The sequence below is a fragment of the Triplophysa rosa genome, linkage group LG23 (assembly GCF_024868665.1).
Source record: "Triplophysa rosa linkage group LG23, Trosa_1v2, whole genome shotgun sequence".
Lineage (NCBI taxonomy): Eukaryota > Metazoa > Chordata > Actinopteri > Cypriniformes > Nemacheilidae > Triplophysa > Triplophysa rosa.
In genome coordinates, this window is record NC_079912.1 from 7,149,932 (window position 1) to 7,176,130 (window position 26,199).

Sequence of the window (26,199 nt, forward strand, 5' to 3'; positions counted from 1 at the left end):
CACATGACCCATTTTACTGTGTCTCAATTGCTGGCTTTACATCTGGATAAAAAAATGCTACTGTTCTACAGTATATAGTGGACAAACAGAACAAAAATATTGTCCTTTTGTAAACATTGTGGGTTTTCAACAAATGTATGAGATTGATTAAAAATACTGTTTTACATTACCTTTAATTGCTAATTTTGAGGTCTGGTGTAAATCAAATGTTACTCAGGTTCTGAAAACAGAACATCAGTAAGGCTGTAATGTCCATATATAGTGCAACAAGAAGTGGTATCGCAAAATGATTAATTGCTCACTGCACATTTTCAAGATACTGTACAGTACACTGACTATTTATGGTGGAATACAAAGAGCCGGCAACAGGCATTATCTGTTGACAGGACTTAAAGAGAAATATGTTGGGAGTACATTAGATCAAATGATACTGAACTTGCCTTTCTCTCTCTCTCTCTAGACTCCTCCTGCTGCCAGCATGCTACAGAACACTTTCCTCAGTGTTGGGGAGCATGTGAACAGGTAAGACACATTCACATCAGCAAAATACGCTTAAAAAGTTAGGCTCTGAACACGTCGAAGCTGCAATAGCCATGCTTTGGAATACATATCAAACAAGCATAAAAAACAGAGAAGGCAGTTTTGAAAGTAGTGAAGGTCAAAGCTCTGTAAGTTGTTAAAAAACTTTGAGTTGCTCTTAAACTGAATGAAATTATATGGGTTTTTAGATGTGCATGTTACATACAGCATTGCACAAAAACTATTTACAAAAATATTACTATTTGAAACTATATGGCAACATTAAACTCTCCATCTATTAAATTTATTTAATAAAAAATTGCTGCAAGAGTGATCCTATAGTACAGTCATGATATATCAGTCTTCTTTGAAGTACATCATTGAAGTATTCATTTATAAAGTACAGTGAGCTGTACGTTAGTCTCAGCCTCAGACGTCACGCCCACGGACCGTTGGCTAAACATCTGATGCATAAGGCACACTTTTCTGGAAACACTTCAGCACGTTCGAAGTCATCATCTGATTGGTTGAATTTCACAGGATTTCTGGGAGACGTTTACAACGGTTGCTATAAGAATTCATCACGATTGACTAAATGCTTCATTCTTAAAAGTATGCGAGGTTCACTGCATAAACTTATAATCATTTTGTTGCTGTTAACTTTTGACACATTCGTGAATATACACCGGTCTGTTACTGCGTTATACACCTCTAAACATGATGCGGCACAAATGAAACGTGATTGGTTGCTTTACCTGTCAGTCATATGGCCTCTTGGGCAGGCCTTGGCCAAAGAAAGCGGCAAAGCGGAAACTTGCTACAGGTATTTAAAGTTTTGCAGCACAGGCCAAACAGTTGTAGCACACGTATAAAACGTCTGTTATATTAGAAAAAAATATACACTTAAAAATTTTTATGAGTAGTTTATCACATAAATAGGCAGGTTACGGACGAAGGACATTTATGTTACAGTTGGGTAAATTAGGGCGGTAAATTGGGTAAATCACGATTAATCGCATCCAGAATAAAAGTTTGGGTTTACATAATATATGTCTGTGTACTGTGCATATTAATTTTGTAAAAATAAAAACATACGTATTTATTTAAGAAAAAATAAACTATTAATATTAATCACCATTTACATATAATTTAAATTATTGGCAAATATAAATAAATACAGGTAAACATTTTCTAAATAAGTACTTGTTTGTGTACATGTATGTGTTTATAAATACAAAATGAATATGCACAGTACACAGACATACAGTACATTATGTAAACACAGACTTTTATTCTGGATGTGATTAATCGCGATTAATCGTTTGACAGCCCTAATATATATATATATATTAGTTTTCTAAATATAAGTATACTTTAGTATTTATATAGTTTATCAATTTACTGGTTCACGCATTCACACATAACAAGCAGGTGACATTTAAAAGCCGTATTATAGCGCCTCCACTATTCCTTCCCTGTTTCCACATCGCGGAAATCACAGGGCTCTAAATATGGACTCAGTGCTGCTGAATACCATGCACCATTGATTTACATCACACACAAACAAGCAATGCGACAAACACACCTCACACAAACAAGCGGCTCTGACTAAAACACATGCAAAACTGTATCACACGCGTACTACACCTAAATTTATTCTTAGCACAGACAGATTTTTTCGTAGCATGTGCGACATATACGTATGCCACACTGTACAGCCCTGCTATATAATTTGTTATTAATTTGAACCATTAATGTTGTTTCATTCTGTAATTTGTAAAAATAAATTTTTAACATATGTTACCATTTTTGTATTTGATTTTGTTGGGAACTTTTTGTCAACTACAACTCATTTTGGGGACTGATGTAATGTAAAATCTGCATCCTGAACCACAAGACACAAACCTTATTTTCAGAACTCTCTGGGATGTTATCCCTCCCTTCTTTGAAGTTTAGATGATAAAGTAGGAGCAAACATGTTAACATCTTTATTTTAATAAGATTTTGCACTTCACATCTTTTTTACGTCCACTTTTGAAAGGACCTATCTCATATAGTTAACAAGGGTCACTCAGTCCTGGTGCATCCTATTCAAAGTACAGACAGTCTTGTGTGACCAGTTTTGCACCTGCCAGTGACCAAAGAAACCAGATGATGATCAAAAACCCAATAAGACAGAAAAAATGACATTAAAGGCAGAATGGGTGTCGAAGACTGACACACAGAGAAAAAGAGAAAGAAAAGCTAAAAGCGCACAAGAAGACGGATCTATAAAGGGAGATTAGGAGGAGATAATAACACCTTGTCAGGCCCAGGCAACAGCACTATGGTTTCTGTGAAGAGAAAGATGAGGGAACCAGGCTCTGTCACAGCCTCGCTGGATGGTAATCGCTCAAGACCATTTCATCCTAATGGACGGCTGATGCTTTGATGAGACGAGGCCTTCAACCCTTTGAGAATGGGCCGCCGCGCTTCTTTAGAAGTTCTCGCTGGCACCCGCCATTGATTTGGCCCTCAAAACAAAAACAAAAAAGAGCAGAAAAAAGATATGTTGGGGAGAGTAAAAAAAGAGAAACTTTTCCAAATGGACTGGAAGGTTCATTTATTAGCAGAGGCCATTCTTTCTCCGGTGGGCGGGGTCGCTGGGTTTACTTTGATGAAGCGGCTGCAAATCGCTGCCCAGCAGCTGCTCTTATTTCTGAGCCTACAGTTATTTTTTAAAGCTGTGTGCATTTCGCTTCATTAACATGAGCTTAAATATGGGACAGAACCATTTGCACTTGTATTATCAATATTATTAAGTGACTGTGAAATGTTTTTTCTCTTAGCTATTTTTGTTGTAAATGTTGTGTTTAATACTAACCGAATGCACACATGATGAAATTCCATTTGGAAGTTAGTAATGTATAGTATTTATGAATAGTAAGTTTAGGGCGAGATAAAATATTTAAAAACATAAAGTAGTAAGTTGAAATGAAAAATTGCTAATAGTTTATGGATCAATAAAAAATGTTGTGTTTAGACGAAGTAGTCAATGATTATTCGTTTTTATAGTCAGTTTCCAGTTTTTTCATAAATGAGATCTTGAATGAGATTTTAAATATTTTTTTGCTGAAAGAAATCATTTCAGCCGTCTGCCAACAAATGCAAATGTTCCTTCCCTCATTATCACAAATTATTCTTCATCATAGAGGAATTCTTTGCAGCGAAATCTGGCCAAACCTACAGAAAAGATCCTCGACAACTATTTTCAAATGCCGGTGGTTCTTAAAATGTTAAACGTGCTGAATTCACTGGAACTGATTTTGGCTTCAAACCAGCGAGTTGGCAGATCGTTCTAGAGAACTCAGACTTGAATAGATGATCATTCTTGATCACAGATTTGAGAACTTGATTTTGTTTACAGCAGACAGAATCGTGTGGGTCTGCCGCCAGGTTCTGATGGTGTTGGAATGACCCATCACGGCATTTGGAGAAGTTTTCACACTGGGGTTCAGGTTGTGAAATACAAATACAAGAAGTGCGTTAACTGTTGGAAACTAAATTCTGTTTTCATGAAGAGTGTAAAGGAAAGGCAAAATGAAAAGCTTGTCAACTTTTAAAAGGGAGGAGAAAGAACATCCCGTATCTTTTGTTGTAGACATCAAAGGCTTTTTATCTAGTCAGTGTTTTGAAGCAGATTCATCTGTTACTTGGTAAATTCTTGGAAAAACATGAACAAAACTATGCTAAGTCAAAAATAGGATCCAGACTACACTCTTAAAAATAAAGGGGCTTCAAGGTGCCATAGAAGAACCTTTTTTGTCTAACTGGTTCCATAAAGAACCTTTAACATTTCTGTTTCTCAAAAGGTGTTTTTTTGTGGCGAAAAAAGGTTCTTCAGATTATAAAAAGGTAAGAAAGAGACGGCTCTTTGACTGAATGGTTCTTTGAGGAACAAAAAATGGTTCTTCTATGGCATCGTTTTGAAGAACCTTTAAAGCACCTTTATTTTTAACAGTGTACAACAGTTAAACATCATGACCACAATGTGTTTTCTGATGTGAAATATTTTTTTACTGAGAATATTTAAAAACCAAAGACTCAAACATTTTCTGATTTAACGTATAATACATATGCTACATATATAATATGAATATTTTTGCATTTTGTGCATTTGAAAAGTTTCATTTTATTGGTTGTTTTATTTACTTTTCAAAAAGATATGTGTAAAAAGTATGACAAAAATGTTGCTTTCATATGTAAAAGTTGGATTCCTTGTTTGCAAATACATTTGAAAATATCAAATCATGAATATTTGCACTGGCACGTGAATGTTTTGACGTTTCTCCCCACAGCTCGCGACCATTAGAAGTGAATCACGTCTGAGGCATCTTCTCCTGCGCTTGCCAAGTTACTGCCCGGAGACCTTGGTAAGTCATTTACACAATTCCAGCTCCAAATCTCTGTTTACAATAAAGGCGCTGCCCTGGCAACACAGGAAGTCTTAAAAGTGGCAGCTGCTGCTTCCTGTTCCTGACTTCGGTTTTGCGGTTTTACCTGTTAGGAAGAAAAGTATGGGAGGCAAATCCTGCCAAATTTAAATAAATAAATTAAACGATGAAAATGAAAACCAGATTAGCAATTTCATTATACACAACTGCGTGCACAATATGTGCCAAAATGAAAAATAAAATGAAATTATTTTATTTTCATTTTTACACTGACAATGCGTTGTCCCTGTCAAATTGAAAAAGAAAATACAATTTAAAATACAATGTTTAAATTCCTTGAAGTTCAGCTGTCATAGCAAAAAACATCTAATACGCACACACTATTAATTCATTCGAATGGTTTTTTTTGTCCCACGGCGCGGTGACACAGGCCTGCACTTATAAGTGTTGTAGGTATTAGATGTTTTTTGGTATGACAGCTGAACTTCAAGGAATTTAAACAGGCGCATCATTTAAAGCATGCATTCATAACATAGTGCAGCACTTTGTATAACGATTGGCTCATAATCATAATGAATGAAGTACGCGGGGCTGATTTAAACACATATGAGCCGCTCTTGTGATACCATAAGCGAATTGGTCTGCGCACAGCGCGCGTGAGGTTAAACACATCTTATCAACCTCAAACCGAACATTACGATGGATTCTATTGTGCTGAGAAAGATCGCTTTGTTTATGTTTTCTTAAAAGCAGTCACAGTGTAATGATGATAGCGTGCTCGGGTGCGGATGGTAATGTACAGTGTAAGAGCAGGTCAGCGGCGGAGTGGGGACAATCGCGCTCCGGCATGTTTCAGGGCACGCTAGAGATACGGGCTCTTCAATGCTTTAGTTTGTTCGTCTGTTAACTTATCAGAGATGCAGAACACCACACAACAATTTTCGGTATTGCACCAGGCACAGTCATCGTCATCATTACAAAGCGCTAAGGCCAAGCGCCTGACAAGGTCTACACACGTTCGTTCGAATAAACGGATATGACGTTTTTTTGGGCGTTCCCAGTAATGCAGACGCTCGTCCACACCCACTAATTAACATGTAATTTGCATGACTGTGAACAAGAAAAAGAAAATGAAAACGAAAATGAAAACAAAAACGAAAATGAAATAAAATGAAAATCAAAGTTTACATTTTAATTTGAATTGTGTCAGTATTATTGCGTGAACATTAATAAAACCTTTGTAAAAATGTTTTTACAATTTATTTTTCACATTTGCCTTTTCATTTTCTTATTGGCAGTCTTGCCTCGAGATTTTAGTGAAAATGAAATGTGAAATCACCAATTGTATTTTCAAATACAAATTTTCAAAATATTTCATTTTATTTTTCATTTTGGCACATATTGTGCACGCAGTTGTGTATAATGAAATTGCTAATCTGGTTTTCATTTTCATTTTCATCGTTTAATTTATTTATTTAAATTTGGCAGGATTTGCCTCCCATAGAAAAGACACCAAAGCTGAAGTTGGAAAACTTCCCTCCACCTTGGAAAGGCTGCCCTCCGCCCTGCCTCCCTTAATTGCAATATGCAGTTACATTCAGTCTCTCATTAGCTGTAGTCGAAGCCATTTAGACATGCGTCCTGCACTAATTTACCCGAATGGAAGCAAATCGATTTTGGAAACGCAGGGAAGCAGAGACTCTCATAGCTCTTTCCGCTTTCAACACTTCTAAATGTGTTTAAAAGCATTTTAAAGCGTGCAAAAAGATGTACAGATGTGTTTGAAAACCTCTGAAGTTGACGCTCTAATAGATCACAAACTCATGTTTGTGTTTTATTAGCTTTTTTCTGTTCTTCATTAGTGAGGCTGAATCTTTTTGACAGTGGCTTCTTTTTTCATCAGCCAGAGAAGATGATGGAGTACTTACGATGATGTCGAATGAGTCTGGCACAATATCCTGTTATCTGCTTTATTATCTTATCAAAGCTCAGGCTTTGGCAGAACGCGCCGCCCTCCTCTTGCTGCGTCATGTGGATGAAGCTGCAATGCTTCACCCGCTGATCCGACACCATCCGACCACAGGACTTATTAATGCGTTTCGTGCCTCTCGTGTGCATCTAGATTTAATTAAAGCGGACTTTTATTAGGAGGCTCCCGGGAGACCAAGTGAATTAAAAAAGAAAAAACATTGCAATATAAGGAGCGTTGCTATTATCAAAGCAAGCAGTTTCAAAATTGCTTTCCTGCAAAGTGCTGTTTGTACACAGACTTCATCTGTGTGTTTATAATGAGACAGAATAGGTTATTTAAGAGTGTTTGTTGAATACTCACCCTCATGTCAACACCATGTTTTGTCCTTAAAAAGACAATGCATTTGTAGGAGCACAATATTGCTGTATGTAAGATCATTATTAAACAAATGTTTTTGTAATGCAATTTTCTTTTGTTTTTTGTTTTACAGAGTGAACTTTGGATCTGCATCAACAATACATTACCTGGTATGATGTGTACTCGTAACCCCAGATGGAGATGTTTAGGGATTTCGGCATAACGCACCTGTCTTTCAACCTGTAGCAGTCTTAGAAGAACAAGCGAGGATTTAGTCTCTCTGAAGATCTAATGCCTCCCAGATGCAAAAATATCACAGTTCACATCTATCAAACTACATCTAACAATGCCCATTAAAGTCCCGATCCAGCTTTGAGGTTCACTGCATATAACCGAAGCCAAACACAGAACATTAAAAAAACATGTCTGGACAAAATATTTGTGGAGATTAATGCCCTGTATTGTTGTTTTGAGAGCCATCAAAGTAACATGCATGCATAAAGTTCAAGTGTTGTTTTTCATTACGGGCGTCGTAAATGTCAGTGTGACTTTAACGGGTGATTTTTTATCTGTCGCTGATCATATCTCATATTTTTAGGGGCATCCAAAAAATCAGATGGATGGGTCGGCCTGGGATGTTGTGAGCTGGCCATCTCGGCTGAATGTCGGAGAGACTGTAAGCAGGTAAATGTTCAGCGAGATAAGAACCCACTTTAAATCTCCTTTGGCTTTGCTGGTTGAAATATCGTTTGGGCCTTAACGTAGAAAAGTCATTGGTGGACTGTGAGATAAACCTGCTCACTTGTGATTTTTGAAGAGTTTGTATGTTTTTCTTTTGTTTAGGCATCATCTAAAAATGACATTACAAAAGTATGCAAGAAAGACACGGAGGTAGGAGATTTTCCTCATGCCTTCCTTGTGCATTTTGGGATCTTAAAATTAACTTAGAAATCATGTGGTTTGTGTATTTATTTGAACCCGTGGATGATGGAAAAAGAAACAAATGACAGACACAAGACGTATTTAGAAATAATAGAAACCTAGATGTCTTAGATTGGCTTCGGAGAACGCACTAGCAACCATAAAGAACACCCTGGCAACCACACAGCACCCTCTAAAAACCCCTCTGTACACCTTAGCAACTGCATAGTAAAGCCCTGGTTACCATCCACAACTTCATGCAATCACCTACAAACAAACTTCCATTTTTATTTGCCTCTCATTTTCTGTGTAAGTTATCTAAGCAGATGTTTTAATAGATTGCTCAGATCAAAAGAGTTTGAGAGTGGGAGGTCTTTATCTTTGCCCAGTCATCTCAGAAATCCATCTTACAACATCCATCAAAGAGTCTCTCATGAAAGAAATCAGACTACATTTCTGTCTGTGTTTGTTTGTCTTGACTTGAAAGCTTGTTTGATAGGAGCTTAGCAGTCTAAATCGTGACTCAGACTTTATTTGTATGTATTGCTGTATTTTGCAATTCCACCCCTATTTATAAACATTGTGTCAACCTATTTATGAGATTATTTTATAAGTGTTGAACTGTGGGAAATTGTCATTTTATCGGTAGCACTGATCATATTGTCACCACATTATATGGTAATCCAATAAAGTTGGAATGTACTAAGTGTTAAAAAAAATACTGTACTGTATATAAATCATGTTACTGGCATATTGATTTCATGCTATTTTCATTACACAAGCCCTAGTATTGCTCAGCACAGCTTTGTTCATTGGGTTTTCTTCCTCCTTTAGTTAAGCTCATCCTATCCAAACAAATAAACAAACAAACCATTGGGCACAATGTTTGCTTTGGACCGCTCTTCCGCTAACTTAAGGTTTTGGGTTACTTTCATCTTGTGCCCTTAGTTTTCTAAGAAGTCGTTGTCCAAACTTAAGCATGAACCAATGCTGTTCAATTTTTATCCAATGAAAGGGATCCCAGGCTTTATATAGCATTATAATGGAAGTGTTTGTTGCATGTATTAGTCAAAGATGTTGTCAGGCGGATATAGAAGTGAAGTTACATCAGTCCACAGGCATTCCGTTTAAACAGAAAATCAAGGTCATTAATACATTTGATTAAAATCAGCATTACAGTAGTTAATATTTGGTTCTTATGTTCAGGAGTAATTAATAGTATTTTTAAAGAAGAAAAAAATGGATTGAAAAAATATATTTCGAAATCAACAAGATACGCTCATGTGAGAATTAAATTGTTCATAATAAGACTTGATTTCAAAGAAAATACTTTGAAGAAAGTTTATGTTTTCTCCATTTATAATCTCTCTTTTCTAAATTCGAGATTGTAATTTTGTGCAGTTGCTTATGCTGAAGATGTAGTTGTTAAATGCTAAAATTGCTAAATGTTGAATTTAATACTTTTTTTGAACATATTTTACTGGACAATTAGAAATAGCATCGGAATGTTTAGTAATGCCTTTCCAGGTAAACAAATCTTTGTTTTTTTATTTTTCAGGTTGAAAACTCTTGAATTCTTTCTCAAATTACACTGCAATTTTGTAATTGCTTTTTGTTTTTGTTTTGTCTTGCAGAAACCCCTCTACAGCTGTATCACCAAAAATGAAAGTAAGCAAATTTGCCCTGAAAGATCTTTGCTTCCATTGAAAGGTTATCAGTAAGACATCAGTCTGTAACTCATTTTGTTCATGCACTCCTCCAAGATTTAATTTCCTGTTTGATGATGTCACTGCTCTCTGACCTGTATTAAAGCGAAACGAGATGCCACTCTGTCTCACGATTGTTTATATGCCTGGGAGACGAGGTCATGACCTGTGCCCTCCTGAAAATCAGCCTGACATTGAGCTCACAACTGAATGTAGTGCTTGTTTATATATATTTGTAGTAGTAGCGTGACTCATGACATCTGTTTATTTTTATTTGATAGTTTGCAATCTGAGTGGCATAAAAAGTTTGCAATGACATAAAAAAGTATTGTTTACATTTTTTTTTCTATATACGTTTTTCTTAAGTCCCAAAACCTAATGTATCTGTAATTGTGAACATTTTGTGTATTTGTGTGTGTTTGTCCTCTAGTGGGCTCAGTATGCTGCAGTTATGCAGGGAGACACACTAACTGTCGTGAATACTGTCAGGCCATCTTCCGCACAGACTCGTCTCCCACTGTCTCCCAGATTAACGCTGTCAAAGAGTACTGCCAGAGCATCAGTCCACAGCTTATCAGCTGTGTGGCCAACTATACCAAATCCTACCCTATCAGAAGCCCTATTGACAGTAAGTACAAACAAAAAGGGCTTGTTGATAATGGTACAGTTCAGGTGATATTAAACTCATGAATTATAAATAGATTTGTCCTAACTTGTAAACATGCATACAATAGCATCATACAGACTGTGCATTTCTTTTTCAGCAGTTGCTTTAAAGGTGCTGTGTGTCATTTTTAGGAGGATCTATTGACAGAAATGCAATATAATATACAAAACTATGTCGTCAGAGGTGTATAAAGACCTTACATAATAAAGTGCTATGTTTTTATTACCTTAGAATGAGCTATTTCTATCTACATACACCACGGTATGTCCCCTTACATGGAATTGGCCATGTTGTTTCTACGGTAGCCCTAAACGGACAAACTGCTCTACAGAACGTATTATGTAAATACATTATCTCCTTCAACGAAGAAGAGAAACTGTGTCGACATCTTAGTGCTGTGCTACGTAGCGCTTCGAAAGGGAGGGGCGAGCGTTGGAGTGATTGCGCTAAATTTCATACACTGGGCCTTTAAGTGTGCCCATTTTCTTGTGTCAGGTCTATACTGTTGTGACCGCGCAGAGGAGGCCCACTGTCAGACGGCCTGCAAGCGAATCCTCCGCACCATGACCACCGAGCAGGAGATCATGGATGGCTTGATTACAGAATGCGGCAGTCAGCCTCTCCCACAGGACCCGCTGTGGCATTGCTTTCTGGGTAGCGCCCACCCTCCCGCCAGAAGTGACCCGGAATCTCCCCCAATTGCCAAGATGGACTGCGCTAAACTCCACTGCTGCTCCAAAGCCAATACTTCACTCTGCAGGTCAGCATCCCATCCAGCGGAATTTTTGATAAGCAAGTTAAAGGGACAGTTCTCCCAAAAAAAAAAAAACATTCTGTCTTCATTTATTCACCTTCAAGTTGTTTCAAATCTGTATACATTTCTTTGTTCTGATGAACACAGAGAAAGATATTTGGAAGAATGCTTGGAACCAAACAGTTTTTGGCCACCATTGACTACCATAGTAGGAAAAAGTACAATGGTAGTCAAAAGTGCCCCAGAACTGTTTGATTTCCTGCTTTTTTAAAACTTCTTATTTTGTGTTCAACAGAACAAAACAATATACAGTATAAATATTTGAAACTACTTGAGGGTGAGTAAATGAAGACTTTTGGGGTGAACTGTTCCTTTAAGGTGTGTTTGGTAAAAAGATATACCCAAATCGTGGGCCCCGGATTATCATAGCAATGTGGGTGGGCCAGTACAAAACCATGTAAAAACCACAGAGAAGACCCTACTAACCACATATATCAAGACCTCTGCATCACAGTGACGACTTTTACACTGAAAAGCGAAAGCTTACTAAAGCAAATGTTGTTACGTACTTGGTCGTGTTTTCATTTTTTTTTGTATATTCAACATATTTCAGGGATATATGCACGGAGATCAGCACCAATTGGGGCACTCAGACATGGCAGGAGTTTGACCAGCGTTGTGAATATAACCCTGTAGAGATGGACCTCATCACCTGTCTGGCTGATGTGAGGGAGCCGTGCCAGTTAGGCTGCAAAGATCTGACCTACTGCACCAACTTCAACAACAGGTTAGAAACACTGCTACCTTAACATGCGTTTTTTGATCCAATGGTGTTTGTTTATGCAGACATTTGAATACGTAAAAATTAGAGATGCACCGATATATCGGCCAATAATCGGTATCGGTCGATAAAAGCAATTTTTCACACTATTGGCTATCGGGCGATGATCAGTGCTGATATATCCTGTCATTCAAAAAAGGACAGGAAAATGCAATGAATTTGTGCTCTGTATATAGAAAATGTAAAGAAACATCACCAATATTAATAGTCGTTATATTAATATATTTTAAATATTTTAAATGATTAAATTATATTTAAATGAATAATATTCAGAAAGTTAGGAAATATTAATTTAATCTTCAGAATCGGTATCGGTAGATATCACTCGGCTACCAGTGTTGGTGGAGAAATGTAGTATTGGTGCATCTCTAGTAAAAATATCAAAATGAATATGTAAAAATACATTTGAATAATAAACATATATTCCCAATATGCAGCTGTATCTACTGATCAAGTATATTATGCTGTTACTGTTCTGAAACGCATACGGTTCGTGAGGAAGTTCACCAGGTTCATAAGTTTGGATGCTAATTATGTAATTGGACCCTTGCTGGATGATACATGAAAAAATGTATTTCCATAACAGTTCCTTGGTCAGCAGTCATATTGTTACGCTACTCTGCGGCCAGCACATTTTCGCTGTGAGTTATAGGCCGAGACAGGATAATTTATGATGGCAAATGTAGACCCGCATTGTTTGGGTCAAAAAGGCTTGAAGCACAATGAAAGGACTGCTGGTTTCCCATCAATACCGCGTGGTTTGTCCATCGCTGCATTCGTCAATCCCATGAGTCCTTTCAAAAGTGTATGGCAAGGACAACTCTGTACTTAAAACAATGCGAATGACACAGAGTTTGTGAAAATGTCAGAAGCACAGATGGATGATGAAATGACATGTCATGTCATGTTTGGAAGACCCCTATGGGAGGATCCAAATGAGGCTTACATTGGAAGTTCAGATCTCCTGGGGTTTTTCCAGTGGTTTTCAGGTTTATCAGGTATATGGAAAATAGAATAATGCAAAAGAGAGCAAAAATGTTAGATTTTTATATTTATGTTATTTGTATATGTACTACAAAGTTTGATGCCCATTACTCAAAATGTGCTTAGAATTCGCCATGTTGTTTCTAAAGTAGCCCTAAACGAACAATCTGCATTAGAAAGCGCAAAAATTTTATCTCCTTCGGTAAAGAAGCGAAAAAGTAACATTTTATTTCTGTGTCAGCCATCGTAATACTTTAAAAGGGAGGGGCAGAGTGAGCCGTTGGTTGCAATTCACAACCTCACCACTAGATGCTAGCAATATGAGTACCAGAAGGTTTTTCCCTCTCCCTAAACTCACCGTTTCATTTCAGCTCCCATAAAAATTAACAGAGCTCGTCCTGTTAGATAAATCTCTTAAAATCATTGTAAACCTGAGTGAGGAAGGAATCCTGCACAATTTGAAATATTCTGAGTATTATTGTTTTTGGCAAAGACCGTTGAATCACACTCCCTAAGAAGATGGCACCCCGGCTTCTATGACGGGATCTGGAGTTCAGGCAAACAACCGCTGGCTTTGGTTTCTTTGAAGAATTCCTGGGGATGATTGGGTTGCGGGCACTCCTGCGGATTTCAAAGAGCGTCGAAAGCAAATACGGAAGAAAGCGGAGGGGGCAGATGTGGCCGGAGTGTCAGCCATGCCTGGAGTGCTGTATACTTACCCCGATGCAAATCACAGCGGCCTGTGAGCCACCCTATGGTCTATACCACAGCACAAATAAACCCAGCCTGTTTGTTGATGAGAGAAAGAGACATGTAAATCCCACCCACAGGGGCAGATGTCTTATACCATAGCTTCATTTTTCCCAAAATGGGACGTCGGTTAGCAGTTAAAGCTAACAACATAGAATGAAGACAAGAGATGGACTAACTAATATGCAAGTAAAAATACGACCTGCATTAAAAGTGTGAGAGAAATAAAGGTTTCTGAGTGTTTTCAGTGGTAGTAAACAGTGGCCTTTCGGGATGCAAGGCAATCCCAGACAACAACACAAATCGATTTTAAATCACAAACGTAACAGATTTTTATTTTCATTTTTAATGCCTGAAATGTTTGTGCCAATATTGGCTACTTCTGTAGAAAACATGTCAAGACAACGTGCAACAATTTTCTGCACACCAGCAACGTTTGGTTTACTCTGCATTTATACTGAAATCTTTGCAAACACGCCTGACATAATCTGTTAATCAAAGACTGTTTAGTCACCACATCTGCTCGTGCCGTTTCACATCTGGGTGTTTGTGTCCTCAGGCCAACCGAGCTGTTTCGAAGCTGCAACGTTCAGTCAGATCAAGGTGCCATGAATGACTTCAAACTGTGGTCGAATGGAACCATCAGGATGCCCTTCATGAACATACCGGTGCTGGATATTAGGAAATGTCAACCAGAGATGTGGAAAGCTGTAGCGTGTGCCCTGCAGATCAAACCGTGCTATAGCAAGTCTAGAGGGAGCGTCATATGCAGGTAATTTCAATCTGTGTGAAATCTCATGAAAGCATATTTCTAAAAAGTAAAATATACAGAATGTATTTAAATTGTATTTTAATAGAAATAAATGTACATTTAGTAATAATATGATGAGGGCTGAGCCTGGTCAGTACCTGGATGGGAGTCTCCTGGGAAAGCTAGGTTGCTGTTGGAAGAGGTGTTAGTGAGACCAGCAGGGGGTGCTCACCCTGTGGTCTGTACGGGTCCTAATACCACAGTTTAGTGATGGGGACGCTATATTTTTGTAAAAAGCAACGTCCTTCGGATGAGACGTTAAACTGAGATCCTGACTCCCTGCGTTTATTAAAGATCCCACGGCACTTCTCGTAAAGAGTAGGGGTGTAACCCCGGTGTCCTGGTCAGATTCCCTCCACTGGCCCTTGTCAATCATGGCCTCCTAATAATCCCCACCCTCCGAATTGGCTCTATCTCGCTCTCCTCTCCACCTATAGCTGGTGTGTGGTGAGCGTACTCACGCCGTTGTACCGTGGCTGCCGTCGCATCATCCAGGTGGATGCTGCACACTGGTGTTGGTTGAGGAGAGACCCCCCTCATATGATTGTAAATATTGTGTACAGCAATTAAATGTGAACTTGTTAGTATTTGAGTAGTGAAAAACTACGGAGCATCTTTTCCTGTTTCTCCAGTTTTCATTCAATCACATAAATGCAAATAGAAACAATATTTTTATTTGAAATAAATGTTTTATTTGAAATTTGGGAGAAATATTGTCAGTGGTTCACAGGATGAAACAAAAATGAACATTTTACCTAAACACATACATAAAAAAACTATAAATAGTAAAAAACTGAAAATAATTTCGAAATGGTCTCTTATTTTTTTCCGCGGCTGTATATTTATAGAGCAAAAATATATGTGACATTGAGGGAAAATATATATTCGTGACCATTTCACGTAGACTTTTCTTCAAACAAATATTTTACATGATTTCGGTTTGATTTAATTTTAGAGTAAAATCTAACATTTTCTGACAAGTTTTGTGACATTTCCTCAAGCGTCTTTTACATTCTCGACCAAAAAACATTTGCTATCCATTTGCAAGTCATGTAATCCTCTGTTACACGATGTGTTGATGGTTCATGTGTCTGTGTGTACGCGTGTGTTCTAGTATCTGGATCTCTTTACACAGAAAAAAGGAGACATATCCAGGTAATTGCAGGTTGTCTTGTGACAGGTTTTGTGCATTAAACCAGCATGTTGCTTTTGCGCAAAGCTGTTGCGGTTATTTAAACACCATACAGAGGTTGAAATGTCACCGTTGAAATGTGTTGATTTATTTTTGGTGATCCCTTGGGCACAGTAAATCCTTGAGCATTCAAAGTGCAATCTCTTTTGAAGCATTTTGAGAAAATACGGGTCTTGTCGTCAGCAAGAGTCTAGTCAAAACAGCCCGCCTGATGCCTTGATTCACAGGCGCTGCACTGTAACAGTGTCTGTTTTGTTTGCATTTATTGCACCTGTGCTTACACAAGTCTCGTCCGCATTCAGCGACATTCCATTAGGTATAGACGTGCGCTCCGGTGTTGTGGGGATTAGCCATCCTCACGCAACACCGCGGGAGAATGTTCTGGAATGATGCCGTCTTCCTCTGTGACAAGTAACGCTGTGACTCCAGCAGCTGAGAATAAAGACATGCGACTATGAGTGATGGCAGGGTACGACCCGGGATGCATTACTCAAGCTTGACACTGTCCAAGTCCTGTTCAAGCAGGTTTAGTGTTTGAGGAAAAGAAAGAAACGGCATCGCCGTTGTGTCTCTACATCATTGCTGAATGTTGTATTTTTAAATTATATACATTTTTCTTACAGTCTTACAATGTGTTGCTTAACAAAACAGTCATTTTATTTGTATCCATGTGGGTGAAGAATAAAGAAAAACAAATAGATGGCTAGAACCGGAAATTACACCCCAGGATGTCAAACCCGTTTCTGTCGGGCTCCAGAGAATGCCACATGTGGACATGTGGCAGTTGAAAGCAAGGCTGAAAAAATTGCTTTTAACACAGCAATCTCCCTCCGAGTATGAGGCCACTTTATGGTGTACACAGTCAACAGGAAGAAGGCTTTCATCTCCTCCGTCTGAGCCCAAAGGTCGCATAAGTTTCAAGGTTGGCAGACGCACAGAGAAGTCGTCTGGACACATGCCTCTGACACCAGGAAAACGTTCTTGTTGACAAAAGTACACATAATATTCATGTAAAGAGTGTAGAGCTAATCCGGAATGACACCGCTTATATCCTTTCATAATATTCCAAAATGTAAAAGGGAGAGCTTTTTCAGAGACCCCCTGTGGACGCAGTTGCAAGATCAAGATGTGGAAATATAGAGAAATGAAAAAACAATAGAAAAACCTTTTCAAATTTCTTTGAAATATAACTTATAACTTAAAATTCATAAAGAGTATATGCATCATATATCATGCAATGTAAGTCGCTTTAGATAAAAGCGTCTGCCAAATGCATGAAAAAATATATATACACTGTATATACTTTTTCATAACAAAAGCAGCAAATGTCTCAAACTAGGCTCCCAAATTCTCTTATCAAATTATTTTGGACTTATCTCATCTGATACGCTCCAAATGAATTTTTATGATTGCAGGTCCGACTGTGTGGATATTCTGACCCATTGTGGGGATCGAAAACGCTTTCTTGATGAACAGACTCCAGAACGGATTTGTGACATGCTCTCCCCAACAGATGATCCCGAGCGATGTATTCCTCTGAAGAAATACCTCAGTGAGTGAAACAGCTTTTTCTGACCATTACACCGTGTTGTGACGTGACAAAAGACAATAAAACGCATTAGAAACTATTATAATTTTGAATTTTGTCCTCACTGGATGCGGCGCGACGTGACAATCCCATTTGAACAAGCCGTGTGTTGTGTTGTGTTGTGTCGTGCCACGTCCGGTGTAGACACTGTGTTATATTTGATGAACATATCTTCTGTGTTGTATGGTCTTTTATTGTTGGAATCCTTGGTTTCCACAGACCCCAGTCCCTTTGATAACTTTATTGAAGAAGTGATCCATCCTTGCAATCCGAATCCATGTCCAAGCAACCATCTCTGTGAGGTCAACAGGAAAGGCTGTCATCCAGGACAAGTCTGTCTGCCTTTCTTCTGTGTACCTGGTACCGTATATTTATTATTTTCACTTTATATTGTGTCCTTTTCTTAGCAGTCTGATTCCACTGGGCGAGTTTCAACACAAAGGTCGATTTATAATGTACGGCCGAGTTGAGTGAAAGTTTAAGGGATAGATACAAATTGTGTCATCATTTATTCACTCTCATATCATTCCAAACCCGTGTATTTCTCTTTCTTTTGTGAAACACAAAAGAATATATTTTGAGAAATGTCCCTGTAATTTTGTGTCCAGTCAACGGAAGTCAAAGTTGTTTGGTTATCAACATTCTTCAGAATATCTTCTTTTGTGTACTGCAGAGGAAAGAGGAAAAAACGCACATAATACGGATAGTTGAATAACAGTAGTATGCAATTCTGAACAAAATAATTATTTCAACACTATCATTATTTTCTTAAGGGTGTAAATTAGGCGAAGCTTCTGAGTTCCTGGTTCCCATGGACGCTCGTATCCAAGTGCCCACCCGGAACAGGCAGGTGGGCTGCTATGAGGTTTGCACCTGCGGTCAGAGCGGCCGCCTGGAGAACTGTGCCGAAATGCCATGTTTGGACACAACCAGGACCTGTTTGGTTGCGGGACAAAGGAAAAGTAAGACCGTCCGATTCCAATTACCATATTTTTCGAATGTCCTGTGTTATGTCTAGGTCTGCAATTCATCTGCTAGTATGCGACACGCTCGATTGAATGAAGAGTAAAAGCCCCCACATGCTGAAACTTCCTTCCTGTGTTTTCACAGGCGGCTAAAAATATTACTGAACAGACTCCCATAATTTGTTTTAGAGGCGCTGTTTTCAGTCACTGTTTGTGGACACTGCCACCTATTGGTGTGGTGCTGCATCACTTCACGACGCCACAACAAATTGTCCTTGCGCTCTTCATACTCAAAGCAGCTATAAATGTTTATGTTTCTGATATGTTCACAAACAGGAAATACTGTAAGGGTCCAAGAATGTGTATCATTTCTTTATTCATTAGTTAATTCATTTCGGCCTCTTTTGTAAACAAGCTAAAGGCGTTTTTGCCTGGTTTATTTATTTTCTGCTTCTAAACCCCTCGGCCATCTTGAGATTATTTGAGACAGATGTGCTTCACTCCAGAGTTGTCAAGCAGTACGGATTTACAACGTGCTGCGTAAGATGAGCAAATACCACAAGGGGTTTCGATGTTTCTAAAAAGAATAAAAAAACATCCAATCCGTTGTAGGTTTCTCAGTAAAGTAAACATAATCAAAAAATACAAGACTGTGGAGTCCTTGACATCTTTCATACATCTCCTGTGTGCTTCTGAATGCATCAGCCACCCATTGAGGATGCTGAGACAAGCACAATTCAGAACACATGTTTCATTTATTACCCAAGAGGCAGCTTGCGGATCAAGGTGTCAGTTTAATGTCTGATTATACATTTTGTTTCACTGTACAGGTCACGGTACGTCCTTCCGGGTCGACTGCCATCAGTGTTCCTGCTTCTCAGGTGATACCATCTGCTCATCTCGCCAGTGCCTCAGGTCAGACAGTACGGACGAAGAGCGGCTCTCCTTCACAGGTGTGTGTTTGAAAAGAATCTGTTGAATGATAATAAAGATCAACAATAAAGATAGGTATAGCAACAATAGGTATAGCAATCGTAACGTAATTGTTAAAAGGATAACAACAGTATTGAACAAAATATATCAAAGATGCAAGATAAAACAAAAAATCAAGCACATAAATAAAATGTATTTTTATACATAAATAAATACATTTATTAAGATATAATAATATAAATATAAATAATATTCATGTAAAATAATTACTCATACTTCTTTGGTATATGGTATCTTTGCATACCATTATTTTTGGATGAATTTATAAAATGCTTGGTGTTGCGATGTTAACACAAGGAAAGGGCATTTCTTCAAATTTTACAAAGTGCAATTTAGCTTTCACATTTTATCTTTCATATTTTCCATCACACAACATTTGATCAATTTATATTATTTAATAAGGGCTGTCAACCTATTAATCACATCCAGAATAAAAGTTAATATATGTCCGTGTACTGTGTATATTAATTTTGTATTTATAAACACATAAAGTACACATACACATACATGTATACAAATATTTTTATATGTTTTTATTTATATTTACCAATATTTTAACTATATATAAATGTTTATCAATTTATATATTTTATATTTCTCTTAAATATATGCATGTTTATAACATGCCTAAGGCACACCTGTGCAATAATCATGCCGTCTAATCAGCATCATGATATGCCACACCTGTGAGGTGGATGGATTATCTCGGCAAAGGAGAAGTGCTCACTAAAACAGATTTAGACAGATTTGTGAACAATATTTGAGAGAAATAGGCCTTTTGTGTACATAGAAAAAGTCTTAGATCTTTGAGTTCAGCTCATGAAAAATGGGGGCAAAAACAAAAGTGTTGCATTTATAATTTTGTTCAGTGTATAAACAAGATTAATATGCACAGGACACAGACATATATTCTTTAAACACAAACTGTTATTCTGGATGCTATTAATCGTGATTAATCGGTTGACAGCCCTACAATTAATATGTGATCCTGTTAGCATCGCTCGCTCATTCATTTTCCCTCTCTGTGTTTCAGGACTTCCTTGTGGCTGTGCTGATCATTTCATACCTGTGTGTGCACATAATGGACGCACATACCCCAGCGCCTGTGTCGCACGCTGTGTCGGCTTCCGAGACAATCAGTTTGTTTTTGGGTCCTGCAGAAGCATCAATCACTGCTCTTCAAACTCCTGCCAAAGAAACCAGAGGTTCCAACCTTTTGAACTTACTGTATATTCAAAGTCTGATGTCTGTTTTCTTCATATTAACATCTTCTTTGAATTAAAATCCTCTCTGTACCTCCATTGTATTTTATATTTACTGTATTACTGTAAACACTAATTTAAGGAAAACTCTAAATCAATTTCTGTGATATCATGTCACTGATACCGACAGAATTTAAATCCTGTTTATAGGGATACTTCATCCAAAGATGAAAATTCTGTCATCATTTACTCACCTTCCAGTTGTTCCAAATCTGTATAAATGTCTTTGTTCTGATGAACACAAAAGAAGATATTTTGAAGAATGTAGGACAGCAAACAGTTCTTTGGGTCACTTTTGACTACCATTGTATTTTTTCCTAAAAGCTCAACCGCTAGATGTCAATGTACCATACGGTTTCTTTAAATGCGCCAAAACTACAGGACCCATTCAACAAATTGTTTATTTAATAAATGAACATACAACAAAATTCAACAAATAGTTTATTTAGTTATTATACAGTAAAATAATACAAATGCATATTAACATAAATTAATTAAAATATAAATAATTATATTATTAGACACTAGCCAAACACAAACCGGAAGTTAACTGGGGGTCATGCGCGCAAGCTTCCGATGAAACGGTCTATAAGTATTCTTCCAAATATCTTTCTCTGTGTTCATCAGAACAAAGTAATTTATACAGATTTGGAACAACTCGAAGGTGAGTAAATGATGACAGAATTTTCATTTTTGGTTGAAGTATCCCTATAAACCAAAAAATATTCCTTTAAAAATCTAGATAAAAAACAAAAATGAGCAATTTGTCCATTAAGCTCACTACTTTTTTCCCCCTTGTCTTCACTATAGCGTTTTGCTTATCACATGTCTTCCTGTACCCCATCTTAGCATGTGACTCATTGTTTGTTCAGGTGTCACGCAGTTTCCTTCTTCAGTCGTCTACAACAGTTCAGCCTGGTGTAAAGGGCTGTGTTTGTGTAACCTTTCCTCTGAAATCACCCTGTCATTTGATGAGCCCTTGTGCTCCTCTCTGGGAACCGGATTTTACATTACAAACCTAATTTAACACTGGGCCTGGCTGACTTCAGACATTCACCACATGTAAACGTTTGGGCTTTAGTGTTTGACAGTAAGCTATTGAAACTCTGAAAGGTTTACTGATATTAATAATAATTATAATAAACTATTTTCCAACAAGACTGGATGTTTAGGGTTGATAAGAAACATAACAATGTAGCAGATTTATATCTAATGTAACACAGCTCTCTGATCAGAATTAGTACTTTTAGATGAAGTCTGGTTTGATGTCTTCAGTGTTTATGTCTGTAAATGTTTGTTTCGCTTCGTTCATCCCTTAAAATTCACAATTTAGAGTACGTTTACACGATAAAAAAATGATAATGTTTTTCCTTTGCGTCTTTGAAAAGTTTCACGTACACGCAACAGCATCATCAAAACAATCTGCATATACATTGATCCGGGAAAACTAAAAAATCTGTATTATGCATGGCCGGCCAGTGGATGGCGCTGTTGCGCTATGAAGAAACCCTACGTGCTCGCACACATCCACATCCACTGTTTTAATGTAAAAGCGCTTTTAATACACTTCGTCTGCGTGTATGTGTGTTTATAGTAGTGTGCATATAAATACTATGTCTCCGCTGGTTTCAGTGGTGCAGTAAATCTACTTTTTGCTGGAGAAATGATAGTAAGTATGTCACACGGCACAAACATGCAGCATGGAGGCCGCCATCTTGTTTGGGGAATACTCGCGCATGCCTATGGACTGAACGCGTGATACGCATATGACGTCTTCATTTTTGGCAAACGCTGCCGTCAGAGCTTACACGGAAACGATAATGCCGTCGTTTTCAAAAACGTGCACTTGAGACCCGTTTTCAAAAGTTTGCGTTTTCAATCCCCCAAAGTGCAGTTTCCGTGTAAATGAACAGGTCTCGTGTAAACGGCCTCTTAGTTTCTTGTTCAGATGTCAAGAAGACAACACATGGAGGGCTTTTGAACATACACAGCATTCATTTTATGATAACATTAAATTAGCAGTACAATGACTGCAGCTCGATTGCTTACAATCTCCAAAGAAGTCTGAAAAACCTCCTCTGAGGGTCTCTTTGTACTGTGCTCTTCTTCAGACAAGTGCCTTTCAACATCTGCCTTATGGAACATGTAGCAACACATGTTGCATAACATCTCCTTGGCCCAGTTGTTAAAGGAAAGCGCCACAGTTGTTTGTTTTGTTCCTTTGTAAACAAGGTAGTAAAATGGCAAACCCTTGATGTTAAACATTATTTATTTACTGAGGACAAATCTTGATTTTAACATGGATTGAATTAGTTCTTTACTTACAAAAAGTGCCGAAAACTCATGGACCTGCTGTGTTTTTGTTTTATGAAAATGGTCATATCTTATAGATAAGAAAAATCACAGGAGAGCTCGGTTGTGTTTACTAGAACGTAATAAGATTAGATGTAATGCAATCGCCGATCTTTCCGGAGAAAACGAGAATGCAACAATCTCTGATGAAATCTTTAAACTGATTTGATTTTAAAGAGTACATAACTAGGGATTTTTAAGGTCCTACTTTGGTTTATAGAGTGTCCAACAACAAGTTTATGTACATAGAAGGTGTATTATTACAGTTATTCTTACCTTACTTCTTGACTGACTCTTAAATGATTCGTTCCGCGATTCATCTGTCTAATCCCCTCCTTTCCGCTAGCCTAGTCTGATGTGATTGGTCAGATGGTCTATAGTCTGCTGTGATTGGTCTACTGCGAATGAGGCTTACGAGCTACAGGGTTTGGGGGAGAAGAGTGAAGTTTTCGCGGGCAGTCCTAGCAAAACGTAGGCGGTGACTACATGTAGTGACGTATATCCTCGGCGGTTCTCGAATCGCACTAGGGATGATTCGTTTGCGTGATTCGGAGTCGACTCCCTTTTTTCCAAGCCAATTACTTTGTTGTTCATTCACTTTTTGATTTACTACTTGGCAGACTGCTTACTTTCAAATACGGCAACATTACACACTGCATGAAAAGTCATTTTCATGATCTCATGTTATGTACTCTTTAAACATGTTTGGAAGATTCATCCACACCTACATTTTTCAAGTTATGCTATTCACATTCACATTATAACTCTTCATGTATACTCGAAACATCCTTTGAGCAGTATGTTATTCTTCCGGGATGCTTTTTTGGCATGTGCAGTGAAAATATATTATAAATATAATGCACAAGTATGGTGCTTCTTAGGGGACTGGAAGGGATCTTCCTGCATTCTCTTGCAATAACTAACATAACCCTTACGTGTGTTTGTATGTTTACAGGTGTGTACCGAAACGTCAGGTGTGTTTAACAGACCACACCGAGTATCCTTGCCCACAATATGAGTGTGTTTCTCGCCCGTCCGGCTGTGACCAGAACCAACTGGACCCAGTGTGTGACACAGACAACATAGAACATGCCAATCTGTGTCTACTGCACTTACTGGGCAAGACACTGGCGTACATGGGTCACTGTCAGGTAGGAACACAATAAAATGGAGAGTTTAGTTTAGATCTTGAACAGAAGATTTGATTCCCTGAACTGGAAGTCAACATGGGGTTGAAAATATTCTTAGACGTTTGTGCACAATTCATGAAGCATGATATTCTGTATTTGTCTTTGTGTCTGAACTACCTGCTTGTCAGCTGACGTACTGTAGATATTTTTCCAGTTTTTATTAAAAGCGACTCACAGTGCCTTTAGGGTATATCTTTTGTTAATAAATGTGTGTATGTTTTGGGATTGAACTTGGTATTGCACACGGTATACTGTACTAGGTGAGCTACATAAACATTATAGATTACATGAACGGAGAAGATCATTCTAAATATTACCAAATACATTTTTAGGCATTATGTACTGTATATAGTATACATTTGTTGTAATGTTTAGTATAATGCTAATATGCTAATAATTGGTGGTTTTGTTGAGGTCAGATGTTCTTTCTCAAGAAGTAGTACGTTTACACGATAAAAAAACGGAAAAGTTTTTCCTTTGCGTTTTGGAAAAGTTTCACGTACACACGACAGCGTAATCAAAACGATCTGCATTTACACGGATCTGGGAAAATGAATAAAAACTATGTATTATGCATGCCAGGCCAGTGGATGGCGCCATTGCGCTATAAAGAAACCCTACATGCTTGCACACGTTTTAATCTAAAAGCTATGGCGTTATTTTAATGACAAATGTCGCGAGCGCTTTATTACAAGGCGAGAGCGCATTCATGTAATACGAGCGCGCGAATCTCTCTGCTCTCACGCTGATTTCTTTTGCTCATGCACAAAACTGGACTCGCGCTCCCAATTATACGCTGCTCTCTTATGAATGTTCTCTGCTGTCGCTCAGTGAGCGTGTGCGCATTCAAAATGCCTGCCGTGCATTCACGCGTCCTTTGGTACTCTTGCTCTCGAGAGTTCCTCCTGTGTTTTCTGGGATTATAGGCTGTCAAAAGTAGTCAACCAATCCGGTATAGGCTTCCACGGCTGGCCAATGAAAATGTGACCTCTTACATGGCATCTTATTGGTTGAAAGTGACTCGACGTACTCATCGACGCAAGATGGATCCACCACGTTCTCAGGTAACAATATTAATATATTTGATGCAACATTATTAATCAAATGTATATTAGAAATGAACGGGGCGTTAGGATGCTTTGTAGGCTACATATAAACATTTTAGTCAGTTTAACTACCATGTTATTCAGACAAAACAGGCCAACACCCTCAAGTTCATGTGGTCCTCATGCATGTCGTACACTAAACATAGTATTGTCAAAATAGTACTGAATTGATTACCGAACAATTTAGATTGGTGTCTTAAGTTAGCTTTATTCTAAAATAATATTTATTACAAGTAACGGTACATATCAAAACAATAATAGCAGTCGAGTATGATCCTCCCAAGATGGCAGTGCAACATGCAATATAGGGCATGACTTCAGCTTCACACTCTTTAATTATCATGGTGACGATTTTAGATTATTTTAGCATTTTATTTTCTAGTAACAGATTTGGAATGCATATGGAAATATCATATAATATTCTATACCTATTTGGTTATGCATTTAATGCATTTGCGGACAGACACTGTAAGTGTTCTGCATTCAGTGTTCCAGAAGAAGGGCATAAAACTGAACTTCTATGCAATATACCAAACGCTCCCTTATTGTTCATTTCTAATATACATTTGATTAATACTGTTGCATCAAATATATTAAAATTGTTACCTGAGAACGTGGTGGATCCAGAGGCGTATTAAGACCTCATGGTGCCCCTGGGCAACAGCCCCAGAGGTGCCCACCCATCCACCCACCTACCCACATGCAAGAATCCACTCATTAAAAGATTTATATATTAAAAGATTTTATAAGAATGAAACTCAGCAATTTACAATATACTATTTTACAAGAATTACACATTTACATGACACTTTTGTAGAATAGAACACAAAAAACAA

At 37.9% G+C, this 26,199-nt stretch overlaps 1 protein-coding gene across 1 annotated transcript in view; it reads left to right on the top strand.

Annotated features, from left to right (window-relative positions):
• reck (reversion-inducing-cysteine-rich protein with kazal motifs) overlaps nucleotides 1-26,199 on the top strand; it is a 47,337-nt gene that overhangs the window by 14,229 nt on the left and 6,909 nt on the right. The window contains exons 2-17 of the mRNA XM_057323063.1: nucleotides 461-522; nucleotides 4,857-4,931; nucleotides 7,415-7,451; nucleotides 7,880-7,965; nucleotides 8,125-8,172; nucleotides 9,837-9,870; nucleotides 10,339-10,536; nucleotides 11,071-11,335; nucleotides 11,943-12,116; nucleotides 14,464-14,676; nucleotides 17,323-17,459; nucleotides 17,715-17,855; nucleotides 18,269-18,457; nucleotides 19,291-19,413; nucleotides 20,487-20,658; nucleotides 24,023-24,218. Coding sequence (XP_057179046.1) covers nucleotides 461-522; nucleotides 4,857-4,931; nucleotides 7,415-7,451; nucleotides 7,880-7,965; nucleotides 8,125-8,172; nucleotides 9,837-9,870; nucleotides 10,339-10,536; nucleotides 11,071-11,335; nucleotides 11,943-12,116; nucleotides 14,464-14,676; nucleotides 17,323-17,459; nucleotides 17,715-17,855; nucleotides 18,269-18,457; nucleotides 19,291-19,413; nucleotides 20,487-20,658; nucleotides 24,023-24,218 — 2,150 coding nt within the window. The remainder of the gene's footprint in view (nucleotides 1-460; nucleotides 523-4,856; nucleotides 4,932-7,414; nucleotides 7,452-7,879; nucleotides 7,966-8,124; nucleotides 8,173-9,836; nucleotides 9,871-10,338; nucleotides 10,537-11,070; nucleotides 11,336-11,942; nucleotides 12,117-14,463; nucleotides 14,677-17,322; nucleotides 17,460-17,714; nucleotides 17,856-18,268; nucleotides 18,458-19,290; nucleotides 19,414-20,486; nucleotides 20,659-24,022; nucleotides 24,219-26,199) is intronic.